The sequence below is a fragment of the Pteropus alecto genome, unplaced genomic scaffold (genome assembly GCF_000325575.1).
Source record: "Pteropus alecto unplaced genomic scaffold, ASM32557v1 scaffold313, whole genome shotgun sequence".
NCBI classification, from domain to species: domain Eukaryota; kingdom Metazoa; phylum Chordata; class Mammalia; order Chiroptera; family Pteropodidae; genus Pteropus; species Pteropus alecto.
The window spans coordinates 1,133,330-1,160,701 of NW_006434832.1; the positions used below are offsets into that span (position 1 = coordinate 1,133,330).

At 44.6% G+C, this 27,372-nt stretch overlaps 1 protein-coding gene and 1 pseudogene across 3 annotated transcripts; both read left to right on the forward strand.

Annotated features, from left to right (window-relative positions):
* On the forward strand, window positions 1–27,182 carry NMT1 (N-myristoyltransferase 1). Of its 3 annotated transcripts, XM_015588025.2 has the most exons (13): window positions 45–174; window positions 8,375–8,436; window positions 10,031–10,139; window positions 12,567–12,711; window positions 17,616–17,734; window positions 18,324–18,415; window positions 19,288–19,404; window positions 20,184–20,354; window positions 21,444–21,552; window positions 23,982–24,152; window positions 24,786–24,953; window positions 25,968–26,105; window positions 26,816–27,180. In XM_015588025.2, exons 4-13 carry the CDS (start codon window positions 12,567–12,569, stop codon window positions 26,834–26,836), a joined length of 1,251 nt encoding a protein of 416 aa, XP_015443511.1. In that variant the 5' UTR covers window positions 45–174; window positions 8,375–8,436; window positions 10,031–10,139; the 3' UTR covers window positions 26,837–27,180. The 3 variants fall into 3 exon arrangements, with proteins under 3 accessions (XP_024901402.1, XP_006910206.1, XP_015443511.1); XM_025045634.1 differs by lacking the exon at window positions 8,375–8,436 and having other exon boundaries at window positions 1–174; window positions 10,013–10,139; XM_006910144.3 differs by lacking the exon at window positions 8,375–8,436 and having other exon boundaries at window positions 4–174; window positions 26,816–27,182.
* LOC112478458 lies at window positions 21,000–21,131 on the forward strand (annotated as a pseudogene).
* Window positions 27,183–27,372: the final 190 nt, after the last annotated feature.

Sequence of the window (27,372 nt, forward strand, 5' to 3'; positions counted from 1 at the left end):
CCCCCATGTAACGAGGCGCGGAGGCCGGCTCTTGTAACTCAAGATGGCGGACGAGAGTGAGACAGCAGTGAAGTCGCCGGCACCTCCGCGGCCGCACATGATGGAAGGGAACGGAAACGGCCATGAGCACTGCAGCGATTGCGAGAACGAGGAGGACAACAGCTACAACCGGGGGTAACAAGATCCTCGGAGTCCAATTCCCATCCAGTCTCCTACAACCTGGGTCTCTGGGGTGCGGGGAAGTCACCGGGAGCTTAGCGTAACCCCACCCCCAAATTCTTATTGGCTGAGATGTTGGAGTCCTGCCTGGCGATTGGTTGCTGTCTTTGTCATTTACCGGGGTGGGTGCTCAGTATATTAAGAGCCGGAGACATTCAGTACTTTTATTATAAAGTTCTTCTGTGTAACGTTCCACACTCGTGTGCTTCAGGCGCTTCCGGGGGGAAGAGCTTGTTGGACAATGGTTTTCGATGGCACAACACGGCCAATATAACACTAAAGTTCAAAGGGGACGTTGTTAGTGGTGTTGTATGAACAACGTGATTAGCAATAAACGAATGATAAAACATTTCGCTTCAATGAGGAAATTCACCAGGCTATACAAACCATAATTATGTTGTAAAATGTCACTACCAGAGAATCTCAAAATATAAACACCTTATAAACCCTACGTAATTACTGTATAATGTTTTGATGTATATGGTGTCCATTGCTCCAAATAATCCATACGTTTCCTGAACAATATATAATTAGGTCTTCCAGCATCTTTGCTCTGTTAACTTTGCGAGAAGTAGCCTCAAGCTTCAAGATGTTGAGTGATGGTCCTTCTTGGTCAGTGTTTGGAGGTGGGTTTAATATTGCATGCCCTGTACTTTCGGATCTTGCTTACTAGTAAGTATTGTTCCTCGGGCAGAGGAAATGCATTAGGCATTTGAATGTTGAGTTCTATTTCCAAATGAGTTTTCATTCTTGTAAGCCTGTCATTCCTCTTTCTTCATAGTGTTACAGTGGCTGACACTCACTCTCCCTATCTGTATCTGTAAAGGAAAGTCATGAGAGTCAGTTTTGGATATATAACTTTGACCAAGCCTGTGATCTGATTTTTTATAGTCATCTTGTCATTTGCAGTATTGATGGTAGTCCTGGAGATAAAGGTAAAAGGTTCGAAGTCTTTGGATAAACTTTAAAATAAATTCTGCTACCTCATAGAGATGGGAGAGTATAGGATTATTTAAATGGTTTGTAATGTGCCTGTGATGAATCTTTACGTTAAAAGACTTGGCTTTTATGTTCTTCAATCAGCATTGAAAATGACAAGAAATATAAAGGAAAAGGAAGCTTGTCAGATCTGGGTGTATAAAATTGTGTTCTTTTGCCATAACTCACAACAGATCTAATGTAATGAAAGCCTTATTTTGACGACGTTTGAGATTCCAAAAAATGAAAGCACTGAGAAAGAGGAAACAGGAGAAACAGGAAGAAGGGAAAGTGCAGCCCTACTGAGTAGAGATCTCAATCATAGATGAGAGTTGTTGAATTAGAAGTCATTTCAGAAGTGAAAGTATAGCTGCTTCTTTGCTCTCTGTGTAGTTACTTTTCTTTTTCTTTGCTAAACTGTTGCCCTGACCAGAGTCTATAGGTCTTTAATTGGTATTGTTCCCTATAATCTGTGAATCATGTTGCAAAACTGCTTGGCAGAAAGTTCTATGTTTCATTTATAGTACAACAAAATGGTAACTTAAAAAAAAAAAAAACTTTGATTTTTTTTTTTTTTTGGTGGTTGTTGTTTTTGTTCATGGTTATGGTCCAGGTATACAGATTAAGTTTGTTAGCATCCTGAATCTAGAGGTCTTTATAATAAATAAATTAGTAGATGGCTGGTGAAAAACGGAGAACCCAGCCTGGGGGGCAGAGTCTAGTTCTGGTATTTTGATTCTGAGGTAGAGTCAACATTTTAGCATTAATTGTCAGAGGAAATGGATTTGGGCAGAATCTGTATGGCACAGTGAGAAAAGCATAGACTCTGGAGTTATTCAAGCCTGGGTTCAAAGCCTGGTTCTGACGCTTTATATTGTCTTGTGACACTGGGAAAGTTACTTTATCTCCAGTTGTAGGGATTAAATAAGATGACATCTGGAGTTCTGTCTTCTTCTTCGCTCCTTACTTCAAATCTTCTATGTCCTCCTTCCCCCAGTTTGCCTCCCTGCCCTTATCATATACCATGTTTTTTGTAGCTTTTATCATAACAGTAGTTAAATGACCTGTGTCCATTCCCTGCCTCACGTGACTGTAAGGTAAGGTGCCTGAGAACAGGGTTCATGTCTTTTGAGATGCCTCACACTTAGCATTAATGAATATTTGCTGCATGAGTGAATGATTAAAGTTCTTAGCCCAATGTTAGTGGAGTTTCATTTCTCTTCACTGAGAGGAAGGATGTCAGATTTTTCTTAAATATATATTTTCTTTCCCCCAAATAAGTCTCATTGTAAGCTTTGCTATAGTTTTTGTGAAATACGTACAGAAATCAAGGATCCTCCAATTTTCTGTGGAAGCTTTCCACTGCTTTTTGGCTTATTGAAAATTTTCTTGTCTTTACTTATATTTAGAATGTTTTTGAAGTTATATAAGGGGAATTGTTCCTTTTAATGATAATGATTCTAAAGTATGATATGCAATTAGTTTATGATAGTTCAAACTAACCCTTCTTTTCTCAGACCTTTCTTTCAAGATGGGCTCACAGTGCTCTTTACACTAATGAAATGAGCTACATTCATGCACTGGAACCATAGGAAGTACAGTTCTGCTAGTTTCTTAAGTTTCTTTGTGTATAAGTTTAGTTCTTGACTTGTCATGTGTTTCTTCCATAATTAAACATTTGGTGAGTACAAATTTTATATGTGCATATAAACACGTGTACATGCATACGTATGTAGTATATGTATCTATGTGTGTGTATATATATGTGTTTTTCTATCAGCTATTCTTTTTTTTTAAATATCTACTGAACAGAGGAAAGGAAGGCAGCATTTTTACCCCAGTTACTTGCCTGACATAAGTTACCCTGAGCAATTGAGAGGAGAGTCACACTAAGGTATCTTTATGCTGCATCCTTTTGCAGTTCATAATTCATCAATATGGTTTAATCTGCTTGTTTTTAGTGAAAGGCTTTCCCCAGAAATATCACTACAGAAGAAACCTTATTAGCTGGCTGATTTGAATTTTGAGATACCAAGCAAGTAAAGTTTACCTGGGTGTTCTAGAACAGGAAAAAAATTTAACTTTTGTTCCTAGGATTCTTTCGGAATTTATTTTGCAATGTCATCGATACCACTGAGATGCTGGTAAGCCGTTAGTCAAGACCCTTTTGATAAGGAATGTCTCTTTTCTGCCCTGTTTTCTTACTCTGGGGACAGGTTAAGATGGGTTCCTATAAGTTTTCCTCTCTTCTTAATCATGAGATATTATCGCTTATGAAAAAACTTAAAAGAAAGGTCTTTTTGAAAGGAATTCCATAGGCTCTCCTTACTTGCTTTTGTGTTCTTCACATTCTCCAAGAATGGTTCTTTCCATATTTACTTGGTGGTTTATAGCTGCATCTAGCTCTTGGAAAGAAGAAATCTTTTTAGTTCTTAATTTCTCCCTTCAGCTTTTGGTTTTTCAAAACTAGATCAAAGCAGAAATGAAAAGAGAAACCTCATCACTGATATCAAATAAGTATTCTAATTTTATTTCCCAATTAAGTGGCAATTAAAAAGAAACTAATCAAGAGCTGCTTCAAAGAGAAGAGACTGGAAAGCAGAAGAAATGAAAAGTAAATGAGAGCCTATTTCAGGGAGACTGCTGCTCATGGCAAACCAGTTTTGCTGATTTTTCACATTGTTTAATGTGCTCACTCAAAGATTTTCCAGCTTTATTAAGTCTACAGTTAACTCTTTCGCTGTGGAGTTTGTAGATTTTGGGACCATAGATTTTGTAGATTTCATAACTTTAGGATGATGCTTCTTGAATGCTCCCTCTCTAACCTTTTATTTGAAATCTCTACCCTACAAGCCTCTCTTCTAGTTCCTCGAGGAAGGTACTCTTTGGATTGTTGCAGTTAAGGCACACAAAACATGGTGTTTTCAATTGAGAGCACCAAAAAAAAAAAAAAAAAAAAAAAGGAAAGAAAGGAAGGAAGGAAGAAACTAAAATTCTTTGACAGGATCAGTCCTTGCTTCAAAAATTTTTCTACTGCTGTTAACTTTGAGAGGCAGCTGAGGAGGATTCACTGTTAAGTGTTCAGTAAATGTTATCTCTGGCTGTTACAATGTGTTGGGCACTGTGCTAAGCCCTTTGCATGGATTATCTCAGCTTGACTTCACTTGTAACTGATTTAGCTTTTGTAATGAGGCTTGGGATTTGCATCTCCACCTCTCCTTTTGACACCCTGAAGGACACATTCTAAACTTACTGGATTTTTCTTTTCCCTACTGCATTGACTTCTACATCCTGACTCTCTGGGAGTGTGAGTCCAGTTTTTGGATTCATTTAGTAACCCATGGCCTTTCCCTAACTAGAAATCCAGTTGGTGATGGAGGTGACTGGCCTTTTTAAACTCTCCTTGATAGACCAGTATCTTTCTAGAGGTCATTCTAGTGTGTGAAATTGCTGCCAGCATTGAGTCATTCATTGCTCAGAAAATTGCCGAAAATGGTCTCTGAACAGCATTTGATTTGACTTTGGAGTTGTTAGGTTAAAGTCTAGCCCACCAAACCAACCTAGAGGATGTGGAATTTACACCTCTGTCTCATTCCCATTTCAAACTATTGAGTATGTCAGAGCTTTTATGACCCCTAAAAAACCCGTTTTCCTCCATGACAGGAATTGGCTTGTTCACTCTCAAAACTGGCTGACTATCTCAGGGAGGGCAGAGGGTAAACGTAAAAGCAATCTTTTGTAATTCCTTCCCACAACCTGCTGTCCTTTTTACAGGCCTCCTACAGTATCTTTTTGTTCTTACTAAAGTGTTTTCATTTTTTCTGTCATTTAGGATTTGCAAGCAGTTTTTTATGTAAATAACTGATTGGTGGAAATTTGCAGTTTGGGGTATTGCATTAAGTGATCCTGCAGGCACAGCAGTACAGAGGATAGGCAGCTAATGCTGATTCATGCCATGTGGTCTCTACCTGGGCTCCCATGTAAATGCCATGTCATTCACCCCTCTTTGGGCCTTCTGAGTACTAATAAGATTGCTGGTGAATGTTTCATAAATCATGAGTAAATTGATCTGCACAAGGATTTTTTTATGTCTAAAAGTGAAATCAAAAGGATATTATAGACTAGGATTTATTTACTAAGTTTCCCTGGAAATTTTGAATTTTAGCCCAAAGAATTAACTTTCAGTTTTTAGAGGTGGAAAACAAGTGACCAAAAGTTGTAAATTTTATTTTCTGAACTCTTTCTTTCTGTTGATTTTATAATCAAAACTAAACCTGTAGTCTGTGTTTAAGACATGGGAATCATTTGTAGTTATACTGGAGCTTTTTGTTGTTGTCACTCTTAAAGGAATAGGTCCTAAGGAGGGAGAAGACAACAAATAATAAAGTTGGTAATTTAAAATCTTAATCAGTGGCCTTAAGGAGCACAGCATGTGCTCTGCGTGCATAGACTATTAGCACAGCTGTCCTATGGAAATATTACTGAAGATATTTTCTGACCCTCTAGCTTTTCGGAGTTTTATTTTAGTCTATTATGCCTGGGAAGCATTAGTCAAGCACATATTTGTTGAACTCTTCACTGTGTGCTGTGGGAAACAGCTGTTTAAGATGTGGTCCCTATACGTAGGAAATTTTTAATGTCATTGGGAAGCCAGGAAGCAGCACATTATTATATATAAAGCATTACATTGTTTGAGAGATCGTAATTTTAGACATCAAGGAGAGCTAGAATGGGCAGAGGAGGGAGGCTTTCTGGATAGAACATGGCTAACTCTCCTCATTGCCTTTAACACCTGCTCCTCTGATACAGAAAAATTTATTTTAAGGCCCAGTGTGATCAAACTGTTCTTTTTGGCTTTAGAGATTCTCGGGTAAATTCTCAACAGGGAATGAGACTCTGGTGTTGGGGGAGGAATCGGCTAAGTCTTTGGAGATTGGTGGCTTGTCACAGGGTACTTGTTGGTTAGTTGATGAACCACCTTGCCTGGGCCTTGGTTTCTGCTTCTGTGAACAACAGGTTAAGCCAGCTAGCCCAGAGATTCCTTCCAGCTCTGGTTGTTTAGCGCGCACAATAACAGCTTTCTGTTCCTCAGCCACACGCCGTTGAGTGAATTCTGTCACCCAGTGGAACTGAGGGGAGGCCCACATACAGACCCTCACCGGCGGCTCATGTCATCTGGAAGTTTGCTGCTCCCGTTGCTCATCTCTCAGCTCGCCCTTTCCTCCCGCCCACCCATGTTCTCTGACTCTGCATTCTGTTTCTAGATATAAGTCCTGGGGTTCATTTTTCATCTCCTCCCCCTGCCCTGACTTTCTAACAGAGCATCCATAAGATTTCTTACACGTTTGAAATTAGAATATTTTGGCCTTTGTGAAAAAAATGACATTTCTTGATTGCTTTTCTTTCCTGTTTCTGGGTCTATCATTCTGTTAATTCATCCCATATTTGCTAGGTTATTCATTAATGACTTGGGTCGATCAACTTTACTTTAGAATATAAAATTCAATTTTTTTATGTGAACTCCCATTCCATTGCAGGCACACACCGCACCCCCCTCCCAAGAAAGAAGGCAAATTTCTCTAATTCTCTGTTCATTATTTTGGCATGAAATGAACCAGAGTTAGACTTTGGCTTGCAGTATTCCAAGGTTCTGGCCGGTCTCTTTGGAGTATATGATGGTGACTGGCAGGCTTAGAGAACTTAAGAGATTTCTCTTTGAATTTGCAGAATCCCAGCACGACGGGGACCCCTACCCAGTGGGTATGGACTTCAGGTCCCTTTCAAAACAGTGCTAAAGTCTTAGAGAAAGACTAGCCCTGGCTTCTGTGGGGTCCTCTGGTTTGGTTCTCCCCAAATCTAAATGGAGGCCATTCTTGAGTGAAATAGTATTGGCTTCCTAGGATGCTTCTTGAAGACCTACTCTCAAGGCCTCTGAACTTGCTTCTTATGAACAGTCGTAATCACCTGGAAAGCTGCCCCTAGTGGGTGGGCTCCTTGGAAGTCTCTTCTCTGAGTCAGTTGTCTTCCTGTTTGGGGTGTTGACTTATAATACCGTGGAGAGCTGATAATGTCTTCTCTTGGATGTGGCTCAGTACCTGGTAGCTCAGTAAAAATGACTTTTTTAAGCTCCCCTTTGTTCTTCAGCTGTCTCTGTATGCTTGATGTACAAGTTGAAACAGGATTGTTGCTCAGTAGCTACATGTGCAAATTCAAGCCGATACAAGGAAAATGAAATTAGCTCTGTGGTTTTAGTTTGCGTCTTGGAGTTTGCCAGGCACTTGTATTAATCATAAAACAGAACAAAAGTTCAGCCCAAAGTCCTTCTATAAAAAAGGAGTCCTTGAGGAGAAGGCTACACAGAAGTGTCTCTACTGAGTAGTGAGAGCAAAGGCAGGAAGGTAGTTTTTTAGTGATTTTGCATACTTGTAAAGATGTCTAAAGTAGGAGGAAGTAATTTCTTCTGTTTTCTTTAGGTGAAATTATATTTAGTAAGTAACCAATTGGTTACTATGTAGCAATTCTTTACCATGGCTTAAAAAATTTTTTTTTCTATAGAATTGTATAAACAATTCTTATGGTAATTCATATACAGGGACCAGAGAATTCATTCCATAAGCTGAAATGAATAAGGATTTATAAATTGTATCAACAGCGGAGCACTGGTTGTCTCCTAACATCGCTAGTTTTTAAACCTTATGATGCTGCGTATAATCCTCAGACTGGAGTGAGACTATCTCTAGAATAAGAAACCCACATAGAGTTGTCATAGGCTGCAAACGGGCCTGCACGTGATAACAAAATTGAGTTATTAAGAGAAAAAAAATTATCTTCTGGCCATAAATGACTTTATGGTTCCAGTTCTTTGCCATGGCCTTGGCGGTTTTGCTGAGCATCGGTTTTAAGGCGTTTACCTTATTAGCGGTCATCTTTCCATATTATGCCTTCCGTGTCTCATTAATATAATACCTAGGGGGTGCACTTGTGTCTGGACTTCATGACCTTACGTTTGGACTAAAGTGACCTCCAGCCTTGACTGGACCTCCCTGACTTCACAGTCTCTGCGTGAGGAACCTGATGAGAGGCCTAGCCAGATGGGTGCAGGCACAGCTGGATGGGTGAGCTAGATGGGAACTGAGTGTCATGGGCCTAGGGAAAAGTCGGGTTTGATCTCTTCCAGGCTAAGAAGCTGCTGTCACTTTCAGGCATGGAAGGGACATGAAGAAAGTCATTTTCACAGAGGTGAGTCCCATAGCTGTATAGAGTTCAAGATGTTGCAGAAAGATTGTGAAGTCAGGAAGATCCAGTACAGGCTAGAGGTAACTTTAGTCCATGTGTAAGGTCACGAAGTCTGGATGTGAATGCTCCTACCCGGACCAGGAAGAGATTAGTCTGAAGATATTCTACAGCAGGAAATGGCAGCATGTGGTTACAGATTGCCTCCTCCCAACACATACCACTTGCTATGAGAGAATTGATATTCATAATAACCCCAACACGTGTAAGACCCTGAAGGCTTTCTGAATTATAAAATAAAGCTTAAATGATATTTGCCATAATGGTATGGAAAATGCATTTGACTGTTTTATTCTTTGAAAATTGATTATCTAGAATATACAGGTAAAACAATACGCTGAGTTTAGCTGATCCTGCAGATTAGGGTTTACTGTACTCTCAGATTGGACTCCTAATTTTGACTTTTTAATGGAAGAATTCCAGGGAGTATAGCAGAGTGATATCAGAAATTGCTCCCAGACTGACAATGCCAGTATCAATTTAGACATGGCAGAAACCAACAACAACAATAATTATGAAAGCAGGCTACAAGATGAACCTTAAAATTCATCATTAAAATGAAGGAAACCCGGAATCAAATTATTATCCTAAAATCAACAAGAATTGGGGGGAAACATTTGGGAGCTAATGAATGGAAAATGTCAAACCCAGTATAATATATGATATGTGTCTCAATAAAGATATTGAGAGACAATACAGAAAATGATGAGAGATTGTAGAAATGTGGCTAAGAAACTTTTTGCTGCATTCATTGGGTGTGTCATGCAGAGGAAAAGCAGCTTGTGGAAGTCCCTATTACCATATTCACACACACACACACACACACACACACACACACGTTTCGTGTAATCTCTTAGTGTCAGGAGTGGCTGGATGTTTCACTGTTGTGCTGGGTTTTGCCTGTGTTGATCACCCAGTCTGAGCCTACGACAGCAGTCCTCGATCCTGCAGGACTGATTTTGGCATTTCTCCTGATTGACTATTTTGGATATAGAGCACAGCAACTTTAAACTGCCTTTTTTCCACCTTCCTTCTTCCCTTTCCAATACTGCTTTGTGCTTTAGAGTCAGCTGGAGAAACTCATTAAAACCTAATAATGCATTGGGAGGGTGGGAGTGGGGTGAGGAAGGGTTGCCATAAAGACCATTTTGGGTTGTCATCCTTTTAAATTCAGGATGCTAAGCATGTATTGGTGGTATGAATGCCCTGTTAATAATTATCATTTGCCTTTGGTGCCAGGAACCTGGCAATCTAAAGAAAATAACACATAAAATAAAAGCAAGAATAGAAAAGTTCCTTTCAAACAAGTAGGGCATTCCTTGTCCAGTGCTCCCTTCCTGGGAGCTGGTGGGAGTTGGGAGAGCTGTGTTTTCTGGTGTCTTCTAAATGCCCCTTCTGGGAACCTGGATTCTCTAGTCTGCTTCTGAAGCCAACAGGCTTGATTAAGGGAAGGTCTGGCTCTACAGAAAGCTCTTTGTCCGTGTAGCCCAAAACAGATGATTTTTTAAAAACCCTGCATCAGTATTTACTTGTCTTACAGTGGTTTGAGTCCAGCCAATGACACTGGAGCCAAAAAGAAGAAAAAGAAACAAAAAAAGAAGAAAGAGAAAGGCAGCGAGACAGATTCAGCCCAGGATCAGCCTGTGAAGGTAACAAGGAGGCTCTGTTTTCTTGTGACCAAGAGTCACTTTTTCAGAAGACAGAGTTTCGGGGTAAATGTATAGGAACAATTTAGATTAACAGTCTCCACTGCTGTTACTTCAAGATGGAGGAGTTGGATCCCTGGGCTGCCCTCCGCTGCCCTAGACTAGATGAATCTGCTATCAAGCCGTAAAAGACACAGCTGGTTAGACATTGGTGTCCCCTCAGAGTGCACAGGTACATAATTACGTGCGATGCTGTGCGAGGTGCTGGATACTACGTTGTGCTAGCCACTGTCGCCTAGAGCAGCGGTTCTCAGCCTTTTCTATCTTAAGTCTCCACCACTGTGGGAATATAAGCCCTGTCCTTTTTAAGGCAGACCTTTATATATTGCAAACATTCTCTTAATGCCGCAGTCATTGAAATGAAAACTCTGAGTCCCAGAGTCAATTTCTGAGTTCCACTAGTTGAGAACTACTGGCCTAGAGCTTAGGACCTGGGACTGACACACTGACATGAAACCCGGAGTGTGGGTAAGGTTGGTTTTGTTTCGTAAATAAAACAACATTTTAAAAAAAGAAAAACCTTTTATTTCAGTAAAGTGCTATCCTCTTTAAAGTAGGCCCTGGGGAAGCTCAAAACATATCCATAATTCCTCTTTTAGAATTGCCTCCAAAACAGCTTATAAGCCTCGCAGAAATCCGGTCTCAGTCTACCCATACTTTGCTGTATCCTTCAAATGGTATGCTCCGACTCAAATCTATCATATTGAGAAATGGCTTCAAGTAATGTTTTAGTATTTTCAATATCAAGCTCACTATTAAAAAAAAACCCATCGTTATTGACCACCATGTTGGCTAGGTTCTCACTAGGCACTTCATTTAAATTAACCCCAAACCTTCTACATCCTTTCAGGGTAGGTAGGGGTCTTCCCATTTTAAAGATGAGAGAGTTGGCTTACTTTAGTCTTTCAATCAGGAATTCCAGCCCAAGCTCATGCTTTGGCTTTGAGGATTTTTGTTTGTTTGTCTGGGGGTGAGTATTTGAGCTCAAGCCTATATCAAAATGGTTCAGTCCGAAATTAGAAAATTTTAACAAAATACCATTTACATAGCCCTTCCATTTTCTTCTATGAGAGTGGTGCTGTTTATTGAAGAGAATTTAGAAAAAACCAGCAAGAGGAAGAAAACTAAAACTAGAATCACTTATAGTCCTACCTCCCAGGAATAAGCAATGTAAACATATTGATTTATAGTCTTCCTTTCCTTTACAATCTAAATGAAGGAAAAACATAGTAAAGTAGAAGAAATTATGGTTATTTTTATAATCATAAGCCTGACATAAGACCCAGAAGCCATAAAGAAAAATTGACAAATTCGAATTTCTCTGTAAAAGTCAAAACAAATAATAAACTGAGAAAATATTTGTAATATGTGAATCAGTCCATTTAAAATAATGAAATGAGTAGGCAGTTTACAAAGAAAAAATATAAATGTTCAATCAGTGTATGAAAAGATGGTTAAACTCAATGAAAGAAATGAAAATGAGAGCAATATGTATATTTTTTTCTCCTAAATTGGCAGATATTAAGATTTGGTAAATCGAATGATGAGAGTGGAGAAACGCATGCTCTCATGCATTCTTCATTGGGTTATTAACTGATACTCTTTAGAGAGCAAGTTGACAGTATACATTATAATTTGAAATGTGCATATCCTTTGACTCAGGAAGCCTCCTTTCTCAGACTTTATCCTGCAAAAATACATATCCCAGTAAACAAAAATAGATGTACAAGAAAGTTCATTATAGCATTGTTTGTAACACTGAAGAACAAAACCACCAAAATGCACATTGGTAGGGGGTTGTCTAAATTCACTGTGATCCATACACACAGTGGACTCAGTTGTTAGAATGGGCAAGTCTCTTCAGCCACATAGAAAGATCTTTAAGACATAGCGTTTAAAGAAGAGCAGTTTGTGGAATAATACTATACGATCCAATTTTAGTTTTTGAAATTGTGTGTGTTTGGAACTTGCATGTAAAAAAGTCTGAAATTATATTTGCCTCTTCTCAGTCTACCTCCCAAATTATGATTGTTGCTGACAAGGATGGTATTTGAGGGATGGGATTGTTGGATTTTTACTTTCTATACATATTATACATTTCTGCACTGTTTGGAATTTTACACTGAGCATGTATTACTTTTACCATCGAACATCACAAAAACGGGGAGAAATCCTGTAGGAAGTACCCACCCACCAGATTGCTCATCATCAATAACTTTTTCCAGTTGTCATATGATATGTAACCTCTGGGATTAGGGCAGGAACCACACCCCTTCTTTGAGTTGTACCTTTAACTCTTGAACCTGCAATTAATCAAAAGTGCTTATTAACATAATGGGCCTTTTCTCTCCCTAACTTTGTCTCATTCAGATGAACTCTTTGCCAGCAGAGAGGATCCAGGAAATACAGAAGGCCATTGAACTATTTTCAGTGGGTCAGGGACCTGCCAAAACAATGGAGGAGGCTAGCAAGCGAAGCTACCAGTTCTGGGACACACAGCCCGTCCCCAAACTGGGTATGTATATGCTTTCTTCCTCAGGCAAGGGCAGGGAAGGCAAGGGGCGTATGTGCCTTAGCCATGCTAAGGGTTCCACACTGAATTTGTGGGAGAGAGCAATACGTCCCGGAGTTCCTCGGTGGTTATTTTGAGAGGATAGTCTTTAAAATGCAGTACAGAAAAGATTATTGTTCAGGGACTTCATCATTGCACCGTAACACACACTGAGAATAAATAATGGTTCTTCAAAGTTCATCATCATCCAGTATGAATCTACAAAGAAAAACAGTGCACTGGCACTTGATGAGTGGGGATGTCTGCCCGTGAGTCTGGCTTCCCACATAGATTTTTATAGAGAGACTGCCTTGTTTATCTGGGCAAATGCATAATCCTGGAATGGGCCAAGTCCCCAGCCTCTTCCCCTTGTCTCTTGCCAGTGCACGCTTACTAAATGCGAAATAATTTGACATTTTGCTTAACAGTGATGGTTCAGCATCTGGAATACCATATGCAGGTTTGGCTGGCACCCCTTAAAAAAACTACAATGAATTCTTAAAGGGTGGGACAGGCAGAAAATCCGAAAGAGTTCCAGAAGAGACTAGATATAGCAGAGTTAGAGATGCCTGCTGAGAACAAGCCACAGCTAACCTTGATGGCTAACTTAAGAGAGTTGCTGTTGACAAAAAGTTTCTGGAGCAGTTGCATCGTGATTCTGGGCTCATTGATAGCCCAACTCCTATTTTCTTTGTGACTGGGAAAGTGAGTATGTTGAAGAAAATATGTTCCAACACCAAATGTCAGTGACCTTCAGGTTGTTCGTGTTACTGCTCCCCTCCAGAACACAGTTCGGCTTGACAGTGTGTTTGGTGCAGAGGAGGAGGGCAGGGCAGGGCCAAGGACTGGTGAGGGAAGAGGGACAGCTGTGCCCAAGGAGATTCGTCTGCTCCAGGGGTAGGGAGTATGTAGTACAGAGCCAAACAGCTTGAAGTGTTGTTCTCCGACCAGCAGAATGGGCCTCGCTTAAGAGCTTGTAGAATTGCAGCATCTCAGGCCCCACTTCAGACCTGCGGAATCAGAACTTTCAGGGGATTTGTGTCCACTTCGAAAGTTTCAGAAGCTCTGCTCTGGAACAGATGTAGTTCCTGGATAACTTAGTCACAATCCAGAAGTAAGCTGAGGTGTGCCCCTACGGTGGATAGAAAGCAAAGCACTGCCTAGACAGTTGTGAGTCATGAAACGGCAGGCCGGCACTATTCCAGAACACTGTCCCAACCCATCCACCTTGTCTGTCGGGCTGTCCGGGTCACCCAGGTCCCAAGCTCACATGGCTAAACACTCCAGGGAGGCTTTGGGTCACATCCTCTTCCAAGGGCATTCCTAGTAACCAGTCCCAGTGACCACTCTCCCCCACCTCCCACTCTGCCCCCGCCACAGCCACACACAACTCTGAGAACAGGAAGAACTCAGAGAGCCACATATTCTGCCTCTGAATGAAATGCCCAGAGAGGCATTTTGTGGTGACTGTCAGAGGTCGTGGTCCAGTCAGATGGGTTTTTGGGGTTTTGGTTTGATTTTATTTTTTTATTAGGGATTTGCAAATGGGTAACTTAGCTCCATTCTTCATAGACAGTGGGAACCTGGGGATGAGGTGAATTAGGCAATGGGCTTCTGTTCCTCTTCAGTCCAATTATTCTTTGTTATTTGCCTCAATTTCTCTACCTGTAAGTATAGAAAGCGCTGCAGTTTTATTTTCAGAAGCTCCTGAGAAAGCCACACAGGTGCTCGCAGGAGCCCTGATGTGCTCAGAAGGCGCAGCAAGACTCAGTGCTGTTTCTTCTGGACGTGGCTTCTATGCAGTGTGTGGTGTGAGGCTCTTTGGAAGAGTGGTCTCTGAGCATCTGACCAGTCTGCCTTTCAGGTCCACGGCCAGTCAAGTCCAAGTGAAGGATTCTTTTGTTTCTGAGAGTCAGCCCATAGAAAGTACCACATTACAGGCATCAGCTCGTCCACGTGCCTGAGGCGCCACCCTCATTCTATGTCGAGTATCCTTATAGTCGTGTGATTTCTTGCCTTCATTTTTTCCACTTAAATGGGGCTAATGATTGTAAAACTCAAGCATATCAAGTGTACTTTGTTTACAGTACTCCCCACTTTATTGGGAGAGTTATAATTAGATTGTATTCCACCAAAGAGACCTAGAATTCTTTAGAAGTTTAAAATCATCCTAAATTTACCATTGAAAGGCCTTCCAAACAGCAAATGTTTTAGGCTGTATAACAGTTCTGTGTGCTCTCAAACATTTGATCTCCCTTTTCAGATCATGTCATTTTACTTTTTAAAAGTTGCCTATTTCATTCACTAGCTGTTGCCACAGAACTGGCGCATTCTAAGATTTCATGAACAAGTGGCGAAGGAATGAATAGAAATGCTTGTTGGCTGCAGGACCTAGTAACTAGCCTAAACAAAAGATTTGGCCTTGAGATTATTGTAATACAGTATGTGCCACATACTATTTCAATCGTTGACACCACATATACAGTGGTGGTCACGTAAGACATAATGGAGCTGAAAAATTTCTATCGCCTAGCAACATTGATGCTGGTATTAGCAAACCTGCACTGCTAGTTTGCACATACAGTTACGTACAGTACATAATATTTGATAATGACAATAAATGACAATGTTACGGATTTATATATTTACTATGTATCATTATTTTAGAGTGTACTCTTTCTACTTATGGAAACAAAGTTTGCTATAAAACAGTATGTCATTACACTGGCAACAGCCTCATACATCTTGTGTTTACTTCATGTCTTGATTGCATCATTTTCTTTTGTGCTTGATTTCATCTGGTGTTTTGTACAGTCACATGCTATACAGGGTTGGAACAGAAGGCTCGACCATAGAGCCTGGGTGTGGACTAGACTAGACCACGAGGTTGTGTGAGTGCACTCTGTGTTCACCTAATGATGACGTCGCCTGTCAATGCATTTCACATAACATATCCTTACTGTTGTGTGGTGCGTGACTGTACAGTGAGGGAGATGACCAGTATCTCGTCCATGGAAGTCATTTAGGAAAAAATAATAATAATAACGTTCTGAGGTTAAAAGTACTTTGGAAAAGGTATAAATTCAATATAAGGGAAAATCAACTACCACCTAGACAGGACAAGAATAGAACTCTTTGGTATTTTCCAAGGGTCTGGCCCTTGGCTTTTTAGGCTCTAAAAATTGTACATGGCAGTGACTTAGAAGCAGATGGACTTATATTAAACTAATTCACAAGGGCTACTTTATGAATAAATCAAAATGCCAGTTTCTAAACTAGGGAAGAAAAATATCACCTCTCTCCCAAGCAAACCTGTTGGGGAGTCAGATTGTAAATAGGAGGTAGTCGGGTACTTCCATGCTATGTGTCCCTGTTGTCACCTGCACTTTCCAGTTTGTGACCCTTAGCATGTTGGTAATGTCTCATTTCTTGAATGTTTTCCCAGAAAATGGTGCATCTTGTGGGGACAGGGACCTTGTCTTTTCCTGGCTATATCCTAGTGCAATGGCCCTAACCTTTTTGGCACCAGGGACTGGTGCTCCTATGAGAATTTAATGCCTGATGATCTGAGGTGGAGCTGAGGTGGTGATACTAGTGCTGGGGACCGGCTGCAAACACAGATGAAGCTTCGCTCGCTTGCCTGCTGCTCACCTCCTGCTCTGTGGCCTCGTTCCTAATAGGCCATGGACTGGTATCAGTCCTCAGCCCGAGGATTGGGGACCCCTGTCCTTGTGTACAATGTCTGCTGCACTGTTGTTCAGTAAATGTGTTCTGTGAAAGAGTTAGGTGGTCAGTCCTGATGGCATCATCCACAGCTCATAGCCAGATGTTGCCATTTCTGCTATACCTGCTGCACAGCTCTTTTACTGGGAGAGTTTAGAGGTTATACATTAGAATGATCTATCTGGGCCAGGAGTCTGACAGTCAGTAAAAGCATGAACTGAGTGCCTAGTGTGTACAGAGCCTTATGCTAGGAGCAAGCAGTGTACTGAGTGGTTCTGTTCTGGAGACTTGTTTTTAAAATGTATTAAATGTTGCATTCTTCCAAGTGTGAATGTGAACAAGCTCTGAATTATAGAAACTAAATAACTCCAACAGTCAAAATTAAGTGGTTGATTTGTCTAAAGTTATCAAATGAGCCTGGTTTGGCTGTGGGTGGGAATCAAGGCTGTGTCTTCTGAGTACCCCAAGTACCCCCCACATAATCCACAGAAGAGGGGTGTCTGTCCAGGGTGGGATGTTGTGTCAGAGCCTAACTTCCCAGCAGCATTGTGTGGACTCAGTGATTCAGCCTAAAGGCGCTCGCTGGACTCTGTAAACACCAAAGGCCCGAGTTGGCAGCAGCAGTTAACTGGCCCGCATTGCTGAGAGCTAAGGCTGGCAGGGCCAAGATCCAGCCTGGCGCCTAGATGCCATCATCTGGTTCAGGAGTGAGCCCAGTGCATTGTTGTTGCTGTTGACACAAAAGCAGCCTTGTTGCAACTCCTCATGGATCCTCCAGGTTGATGGGCCTGGGCCAGGGCTGTGACAGCACTCTTTACACCATCCAGGAGGCGGGAAGCCAAATTAGTTAAGATAAATGTTTGTCATTCAGTAACCAGAGGGAGATGTAAAATGATTTTCAAAAAACCAACCACCTTGGATCCCAGTGATTGTTCTGAAGATTTGCCATGAATTGGCCCTCAGTTAGAGGCCAAGTAGTAGCTAGAGAGATGGTCTGCATTTGCCAAGCACAGAGTGTTCTACAGATGAGGGGCTCCTGGGGACAGGAGGAATTTGCTCTGGTTGATTTTTGAGCTGAGTGCTGCCTTTTCCTGCCCTTCAGGAAGAGGCAGGGGGTGAGGCTCATGGCTGTGCTCTTCTTCTAGGAGAAGTGGTGAACACTCACGGGCCCGTGGAGCCTGACAAGGACAACATCCGCCAGGAGCCCTACACCCTGCCCCAGGGCTTCACTTGGGATGCCTTGGACCTGGGGGATCGTGGTGTGGTGAGTAGGCCCAGGCAGGCCACAGGTGTGGACTGGGCATTACTGTCACAGGGAGCCCTGCAGCCACACGGAGACAGCTTCTATGCAAGCCTTCTTCAAGGACTTTTTTAAGAGCTGGGCCTAACAGGTCTGAGCTTACCCCGTGTCTGTTGCCTCTGGGGCCTGCCCAAGACTCCACAAAAATAGCACTTGGCTTCTCTGGCAGGTAGAGAGGCAACTTCTGTGGCTTTCCAAGGCAGATATCCTTTTTGCATGCTTTTATTTTTCTTGTTCATCCATTCATTCATTCCTTTGTCTCAACAATGGAGTGGTTGATTAGTTGGATGATATTCTTGGTCTTCTACCACGTTATGTACTTGAAGTCTGCCACTCTACCCATTGGTGGCTCAGTTTCCTATTACAACTAGGGTGCTTGTTCCCAAAGAGTCCCTGCCATGCCTGGGATAGAAAGAATTTGTGAGATTAAAGTGAGTTTAAACTACGTTTCTGGTAGTTTGCCTTGTCCTTCTGAAAAGCTTGGAGCCCCAGGGTATTGGAGTTGTCCCCTATCTGGCAGAAAGCTCTAAGGCAGCTCCATATTTCTCTACAGCTGAAAGAATTATACACCCTCCTGAATGAGAATTATGTGGAAGATGATGACAACATGTTCCGATTTGATTATTCCCCAGAATTTCTTTTATGGTGAGTCGTAAGGGCTTTCTTATGGTTCTGGGGCAAGGCAGAGAGCAGAACCTCCGCAGGGCATCAGATTTTTCATCCCCGCTGAGCCAGCCTTTGAATGGCAAGTTCGTGTGTGATCTCTCGGTTCCTGCATCTGAAGGAGACTTGCTTCCGGTGGAGTTTAGAATTGAAACCTTATTTAAGATAAAATGACTGGGTGAGGGAGACACTGTACTCAGAGGAAAGACTCGTCTATTGTATGGTGACTTTATGTAAGAAGGGATGGGGGGATGAGAGCTTCTAAGATGTAAAAGAAAAGAAGAGTCATTTTTCTATCCAGTTCCTGAGCACGCTCAGTGTATGAAAATGGCCTTGCCTGGCTGAGCCATCTACCATGCTGGGCCACATTTAATATCCAGGAAGGCGAAGGCATGAGGCTGAGTTTAGAGGGGCTGCCTGATGGAGGAGGGAAGGGAAGAATGGGCAAGCAGAGAGGGCAGTGATGGGACCTGGAGGGCAGGTGGATTCCAGAGCTCCAGGGGCTCCACAGTCGGCTTCCAACCACGGGACCCACTGGACTCGGAGCCAAGGAGGCCAGACCTCTGGCATGAGCTGTCAGAGTGAGTGAGCACGAAGAAATTGGATCGGGTATAAAATCCCCAGTATGACAGCCTTGGATTGGGTGGGTAAGTAGGCCAAGTGGGCTGAGCAGCAAGAAGTGGCTATGGCTCAATTCCATTTGTATCCAGGAGGATTTGGCCCTAAAGAAAATTTAGCTGTGAACCCTCAGGAAGGTGGTAGCATGAGGTTAGACCCAAACTCTGCTCCAGAGCCCAAACAGCCTGCCTCACGCACTGGCAAGGCACCGCAGCCGCAGCCCTTGTCTCTTCTAGGGCTCTCCGGCCGCCTGGCTGGCTCCCCCAGTGGCACTGTGGGGTTCGAGTGGTCTCAAGTCGGAAACTGGTTGGGTTCATCAGCGCCATCCCAGCAAACATCCACATCTATGACACGTAAGCACCAGCGCCACCCGCCATATCCCCACCATGCTACTTGGTCTGAAAGGGAGGGAAGATAACAAGGTACACACACCTTCTACAGAAGAAAGGGAAGAGCCCACGAAGGGAGGGAACTCGAGCCCTGGGAATAGAAATTCATAATAAGAACTACCTGTTTTGCTCTAAATTGTTACTGTTCTCGTGTCCGGGACCTGGGCCGGTGCACTACCTGCAGGAGCTCAGCATTTGAACTTGCACATGTTGGTGCACTTGAGCAGTTTCAGAAATGGGCCCGAGCCAGTGTGACTCACATCCAGATAGTCACGAGGCCTTCGAGCTCTGTTGTTCATTCTCGCTGGAAATGTCAGAACCATCTGCCACAGTCTTCTGGACTTACAGCCCGGGGATTCTTGTTGGAGTCGAAACCCTTGCAATCCTAGAATAACCCCTGACTTACTCTGAAGTTTCCTGTCTGCTAAAGGCAGGACTCCCCCAGCCTGCCAGTGCAGATTCATCAGGGAGGCACTGGCAGTGCCTTCAAATAAAGCAGTTTGCTGGAGTCCCACTCACCTTTGGAAGTTGAGTCTGTGTTGAGAAGAGAGCGCTCCTTGCCTGGTGGAGCAGAGCAGTGGGAAGGAGTCCAAGTACCGACTGCCCAGCACAGGTCGTAGCAGAACACACGCCTGTGCTGAGGGCCCCGGTCCCTATGGGGTGGCTGCCCATGCTCGCAGGGATTACCTTCCGGTTAAAAGCCTCGTCACTGTTTTTTTGTTTTTTTGTTTTTTCCTTTTCAGAGAGAAGAAGATGGTAGAGATCAACTTCTTGTGCGTCCACAAAAAGCTGCGTTCCAAGAGAGTGGCTCCAGTCCTGATCCGTGAGATAACCCGGAGGGTTCACCTGGAGGGCATTTTCCAAGCCGTTTACACCGCCGGGGTGGTGTTACCAAAGCCTGTCGGCACCTGCAGGTATCAGCTCTTCCTGCGAGGCCCCAGGACTGGTGTGCCCGTTCTAGTGGAGGAGCTGTGTGTGTCACTGTGCCCCAGCTCCCCCTCAGCCCAGTGCGTGCCCGAGAGCCTCTTGCTTCTCTAGTGTCTGATGAGATGAGTGGTGGGCACCCACGGGAGCCAGGTAGGGAGCATGGATAAGCAAAGGGGGAGGTTATGGGAACGGCAGACTGGACGGTGCGTGCCCTGTCCAAGGGGTTAGCCATTCTCAGCTCCTGTTCATTCCTGCCATTTGGAAACAAAGGATTTTGTTTTAGTTTTTATAAGGACAAGCTTAAGTCTGGGTTTTTGTGGTAAATATCTGAACGTTTTAAATGGTTGGCTTAATTTTGTTTTGAATATTGTGTGGGCCAAAGAGGGCATGTCTGATCCTTGCATGACCCAAGGACAGCCTCTGCCTCAGAAAATTGTTTGAAATAATCACAGCCTGTGCCTCAAGAACGTCAAAAGAAAAACACTAGGCAAATGTGGTAGTAGAGGAGGGGGGAGGTTAAAAACGCAGAGACCTTTAAGTCTTTTCCGTTGACTTGATAGCAGCAGTGAGGAGTGAGGAGTGCTCTTCCCAGGCAACTGCTTAACAGGAGTTGCTTTTGAAATTGAGATAGAATCTACAGCCATGCCACTCTGAACGAGCCCGATCCTGGCTGATCTCAGAAGCTAAGCAGGGTCGGGCCTGGTTAGTACTTGAATGGGAGACCACCTAGGAAGACCACCTAGGAAGACCAGGTGCTGTAGGCATAAAAAATAAAATAAAAAATAAGGGATTGTGAGCTGACAAGGTCCTTGCAATCTGTGAGGTCAACCAAGGGTTGCCTCACCTAAAAAAAAGAAAGAAAGAAATTGAGAAAGAAAAACAGGGAGAAAGAAAATCCAGGAAGAACACTGGCGACTCTGAATTCTTTGAGGGGAGATTGGAGAGCAGGGCAGTGCCACAGGCTCAAGAGGGGCCCGACGTGTCTCTCGCGCCACCTGCTGGCCATCTCCATGCCATCGTCCTCTTAATGGGACTTGCCAGACTCCTCTGAGGACAGGACATTTGTGTCCCCACAGGTATTGGCATCGGTCCCTAAACCCACGGAAGCTGATTGAAGTGAAGTTCTCTCACCTGAGCAGAAATATGACCATGCAGCGTACCATGAAGCTCTACCGACTGCCAGAGGCCAGTGGTGCTCCGGGGTGATGGGCAGGGGGCAAGAGACAGGCTGAGGAGAGCCTGGCCCTCAGGAAAGGAACAAGGCTTTGGGTAGGGGGAAGGGATCAGAAAAGGGATTCAACCTATAGTTTCCAGATTCTTAGACTTTCCATTTCTGTTATTTCTGTTGTCCGTAGCAAGGGTTTTATTTTAGTCTGACTTTCTCAGTTCTCCTGTGCCTGCATCTGGGCTAGCTTCTCTTCTGTCATCTGTTGATAGGCTCAGAGAACACCTCTGTAATTTTAGCATAGTGAGTCTAAATAGAAAGATGAATCCACTTACTGAGCTGCAACACATCCCAGAGCCCAGTATAAATAAGCCATAGGGTGTCTGCTGTTACTTCTGCCAAGTCAGGTAAACAGGGCTACCCAACCCCCGGGCCACGGACTTTTACCTGGGCTGCACAGCAGGAGATGAGCAGCGGGCAAGTGAAGCTTCATCTGTATTTGCAGCCACTCCCAGTGCTGGCATCACTGCCTTAGCTCCACCTCAGATCATCAGTCGTTAGATTCTCAGGAGCCACCAGTCCCTGGTGCCAAAAAGGTTGGGGACTGCTGATAAAGGGTGAATGTGCTGGGCTTATGAGGAAACCCCAGATTTCTAATCCCAGTCCAGAGTTTGCCATTGAAGAACTGGGTAGCCTGGAATGAGCTGGTTTTCTGTTCTGGGCCAGTCTACCAAGTATTCCAACAAAATTAATGTTCCGTGTTCTTTACTTGGTCTCAGGATCCTAATGGATCTGAAGATTGCTTCTCTTTCCTCAGAGCTCTCCCAGGCATTGTCACAGTCAGTGGATACCCTCTCATCAGAGGCTGCCCACCTGGACTCATCAGCCACCAAACTGGATTAATCACCCTCGGATCAGGCTAATCCACCACTGGATTGGGGTCATTAGTGCCCTGTTTTGAGAGACTGCTGCAGCGCAGTTAGACACTGCCCCAGAAGACAACTTTCTGTTATTACGACACACTTGCCCTGAATTCTAGGCAGGCAGAGAGTGTTCTTCATGTGGTGTAGCAGCCAGAAGAACGTCTCTGCGCTCCTGGCCTGTGGGTGAGAGCCCCAGCATGGCTGCTTTTTCAGACCAAGATTTGAGGTGTCATTGTGGGAGCTGCCACGTAGAAAACTCCGAGATCAGAAATTGTTTCTAGAGATACCAGGATTAGTGAGGAATTTTGGCGGCGAGAGGTCCTGGAATTGCAGTTTTAAAAGCAGTTCCTGCCCTGGGGAGCAGCCGCATCAGGCAGTTATTGAGGTGTATAAACTGTTAGCTCCACCCTGTTTTCAGTTTTGGCTGACCCCACCTTTGCAGAATGAGTCTTTGAAGATAATCTCTCAGCCCCAGTATTTACAGCAGAGCATCACATGGCTTCATTTCACTGAAGCTTTTTTTTTTTTTTTTTTTTTTTTTTTTTTTTTTTTTTTTTTTTTTTTTTTTTTTTCCGAAAAGTAGCTGTAGGGTGGGATTCTGGTTTGCAATTAAATCCCAGGAGTTTGGTGGTGCTTTTCTTCTGAAGTTAACCTGCACGAGTATTCTGCTGGGGGCATTACGGGTGCAGCAGTATCCAAGTGGACAGATAATGCAAGCGCCCAGTGCAGCTGTGCTGGGCCTGCGGTTCCACGGTGCCCAGGCTGGAGCCTGTCTGTGGGGGCCCTGAGTCTGCAGAGAGAGACCAGTGTAGGAGATCTCAGTTCAGTGGGAGAAGGTAGCGAGGGCTTGGGGGAGGTGCGCCACTGAGGCCCAGGAGCCACACTGGGCTGGGCTGACCCCAGCACATCCTGGGGTGGTCAGGGCTTCTCTCCGTCTTGGCACTGTTCACATTTCGCCCTGGGTGATTTTTTGTCATGGGGAACATCCTGAGCATTGTAGGACGTTTTAGCAGCAATCCTGGCTTCTACCCACTAGATGTCAGTGATACCCCTCTCCCTAGTAGTGACAACCAAAAATGTCTTCTAGTATTGTCAAATGTCCTCTGGGGGACAGTTGCCCCTGTTGAGAATCGCTGGGCTTAGAAAGACAGGCACAGTCAGAACAGTCAACTGGTCCAGGGGCGGAAGGTCTTATGCTCTGTGTTGGGAAGTTTGGAACAAGGAGGGGCATGGTGGGTTGTGTTTCTTAGGAAGATGTCCTGGGCCATGTGGATAAGAGATTGAAGCAACAGCCTTAACCAGGAGGGAAAGGGCCAAAAGATCCCAGAGAGGCAGGACTTGTGCCTGGGTGGGTATGAGCTGTGGGAGGGAAGGGTTGCCAAGGGTGACCAAGGATTCTCTCTTGAGGGTCTGGGTGGACAGATGCAGGATCGGGTAAGAAGGGGGACAGTGTGAAGTATCGGCGGCCTGAGAGGGAGCCGATCACTCCCAGTCAGCACGTCTGATGTTGTCTGTTTTCCTTCCAGTCCCCCAAGACAGCTGGATTGCGACCAATGGAAAAAAAGGACATTCCAGTAGTGCACCAGCTCCTCACCAGGTACCTGAAGCAGTTCCACCTCACGCCAGTCATGAGCCAAGAGGAGGTGGAGCACTGGTTCTACCCCCAGGAGAATATCATTGACACTTTTGTGGTGGAGGTGAGTGGGGCAGGGCGTTCCGTGTCTCTGACCATTCAGAGAGGCATTCATTCCCCTTAAGTGGCTAGGGTTCCTGGGCTCGGTGACTAAAGAGCCGATTAACAGGACTATTGCTACCTTAGACTTCCTTGGCCATACAAGCTTGGTCCTCCCTAAGGACGAGACACTCTAGCTTGTACTTGCTGAAATGATCCTCTGGACTTTGCATGAACCCTTCTCCCTCTTCCCACCCCAGTCACCACTGGTGACATAGAGAAAGAACTAAGCCTTTCTTAGTCTTGTAAGCCTGCGAGTCTCTGCCTGTCCTAGCTTGAGGTAGTACTGGCCAGGCAACGGGGACACAATCTAGGGGAATGTGAGCCTCAAGAAGTCCATGGTGATGCATAGGCCAGGAAAGAGCTGTCAGGTTCAGCCCACAGTCCAGCCTAGATTTTCCTCCTGGCTCTGTCCTCGAGTGCCCCTGGCCAGTGTACTTTCTCCTCCCTGCATATCCTATTTCAGCTGTTTCACTCATTTGTCTAGCGGGGCAGAGTTGCCTTTGGGTGGTGTGAGAGCAAGTGGTACATTTTGTTCCCAGATTACAGGATTCCTGTGCTTGCGTGACATTGCTTGCTTTTATTGTCTTCTCTTCAGAATTCAAATGGTGAGGTGACAGACTTCTTGAGCTTTTATACGCTTCCCTCCACCATCATGAACCATCCAACCCACAAGAGTCTAAAGGCTGCTTATTCTTTCTACAATGTTCACACCCAGACCCCTCTTCTAGACCTCATGAGCGACGCCCTTGTTCTCGCCAAAATGGTGAGCAGACCGGAGGGTTCGGAGATCTGTGGGGCAGGGGCCGTGCAGCGGTGGTGAGCGTAGCTCAGGGGAGGTAGCTGCCCATGGGCCGGGGGCTTGGAGTCCTCCATGGCCTCCTGCTCCGCTTACGGAGGGGCCCTGCAGCTCAAAACTAGGCGGGAGCAAGGAGCATCCACGTGACGTGAAGGCATTGAACTCCTCCTGATTTATTTCAGTGAGTTTCGTTCTCACGGGAGGCGCTGCCAAGGAGCCTGAATAGCCAGGCCTGCTCGGGGAGGAAAGGGGTTCTCCTTACGACTTCCCCAGCATGGGAATGGGGAGATTGGTCTCTGTCGTGGTGAGTCATTGGAGCTGCTGACTATAGAGCATGGGGGGAGGGGTCCAGGCATCTTTTGCACCTGAGAGGTCATTCTCAGTCAGTCTTCAACATGGGTTTTGCCTGTAGTGAGCCCAGCCCGCTGTGGGCTGGCCAGACGGTGGACAGTCCAGTCCCTGCCCATGAAAGCTTCTAACTGAGGTGGTGAGATGTAGGAAGTGTCTCTGCCACAGTCTCAAAGCACCATATCAGGTGTCATGAAATCACAGGGAGACCTGAGAGTTGGGGTGTCCTGGGAGTGGGAGAGCAATGCAAGTGTTGACAGGTGCCAGCTTCTCAGAGGAAGGGGTTCAGGGCTTGGTCTCCAGAGAGGACTGTGGAAGTTACTAGAGTGTTTCAGGGAGGTTTAAGAGGGAACAATAGCAATGGCCTCGGCACTGAGTCTACAAGAGTGCTCGGAGCGACACTGAGGCGAGGCCAGGTAGGGTGGTGCTCAGAGTGTTCTGAAAGCTGTCACTGGAGAGCAGGGTGCAGGCTGGACTTTGGATTTATTTAACACAGAGGCGGCCAGAACTTCGGAAGGAAGATCTTTCTCATGGCCACCTGTGGGATGGTTCTGATAGGATAGAAAAGGGCAGGAGGGTGAGGCAGCTTTTACCTCTCTTCACCTGTTCCTGTTTCTCCCTGCCGCCCTGCAGAAAGGGTTTGACGTGTTCAATGCACTGGATCTCATGGAAAACAAAACCTTCCTGGAGAAGCTCAAGTTTGGCATAGGAGATGGCAACCTGCAGTATTATCTTTACAATTGGAAGTGCCCCAGCATGGGGGCAGAGAAGGTGTGTACCCAGCTGGGCCCTCCCAGCTCGGGGAGTTGGTGGAGCAGAGACAGGGTCATAGGTCAGGGATCCAGCATCAGTCTGGGCCCTTGTTCACTGGTGCTTGGCCCCCTGAAAAGTCCCGTCCTCCAGTGGCCAGACTAGCAGGGTCAGTGTTCCCCTTTCAGCAGCTGGTGTGAGGGTGGCAGAGGGGACGGGCTCCAGAGCCACACAGAAGCAGGAAGGTTGTCTCCAGCTTCTCTTCCCACCAGGTAAGTTGCTGCAGCTGGCTGCGGGCAGGGCATTTGGGAGCGTTTCAGGGAGCCGTGCGAGTCTAGTTGCCCAAGCTTAGAGTCTTGAGTATTAAGGATCCTTTTCCTCTGCTGGGCTGCTGCCCACATCCCAGCATGACGCTTCCTCTGCCTTTCCTCCACCAGCTCCAAAGGGCAGCCCAGGGCCATGGGTGTGGTTAGCAGTTACAAAATAACTGACTGCTGGAGGGAGGCCTAGTGTCCAGTGTTCCTTAAGATACTGGAGTTGCATTCCTTGAAGGATCTAATAAACATATAAAGCCTTGTGCAGAGGGCACCAGCTCACTGTGAGTCTGCTTACACAGCCTGGGGGCATTCTGTGGGCTCAGCCATTTGGTACTTCAGGTCTGGGGTGGTGAAGTGGGCGAGGCTTTGGACAACTGTCAACTGAATTCTGCCCCTCCCCGTTGGCTCTCGTAGGTTGGGCTGGTGTTACAGTAACCAGTTGCCAGTGAGATTCTGGATTAAGCCACTGAGAATTCAAACCAGGAAATGGAACCCCACCACTTGTTGGTCTAATTTTCACAAACGTGAGAATCCCTGGCAAAGGGAAGGAACAGAAGCGAACCGGCTTTACCAAACCGCCACTGAACTTGACAATTGTATTGCGATGGCGTAGGCTGCGTGATGTCACCTCTGGCCGTGTCTCTGGTCTCCCTGTTTTCCAATTAATCACATCCTTATGCAGCCGTGATCAAGGGAATGTAACTGCTGAAACCTAGCTCGTGATTGGCATATTATGGAGTTAACGGGTGAATAATAAAAGTATATATATATATATTATATATATAAATATTTTAAATATCTTTCATGTTCCACATGTACAAGGATGTTTGGTCTCTAAAGAAAAGCTGAATCCAGATCATTCCTCAGAATTAGAATCAAGGACAGTGCCAGACAGACACATACTGGTACAATGAATTGTTTCCTTCTGAAAGCAGGACTTGACTTTTGTTGGGGGAACAGAAGAAGGCAGG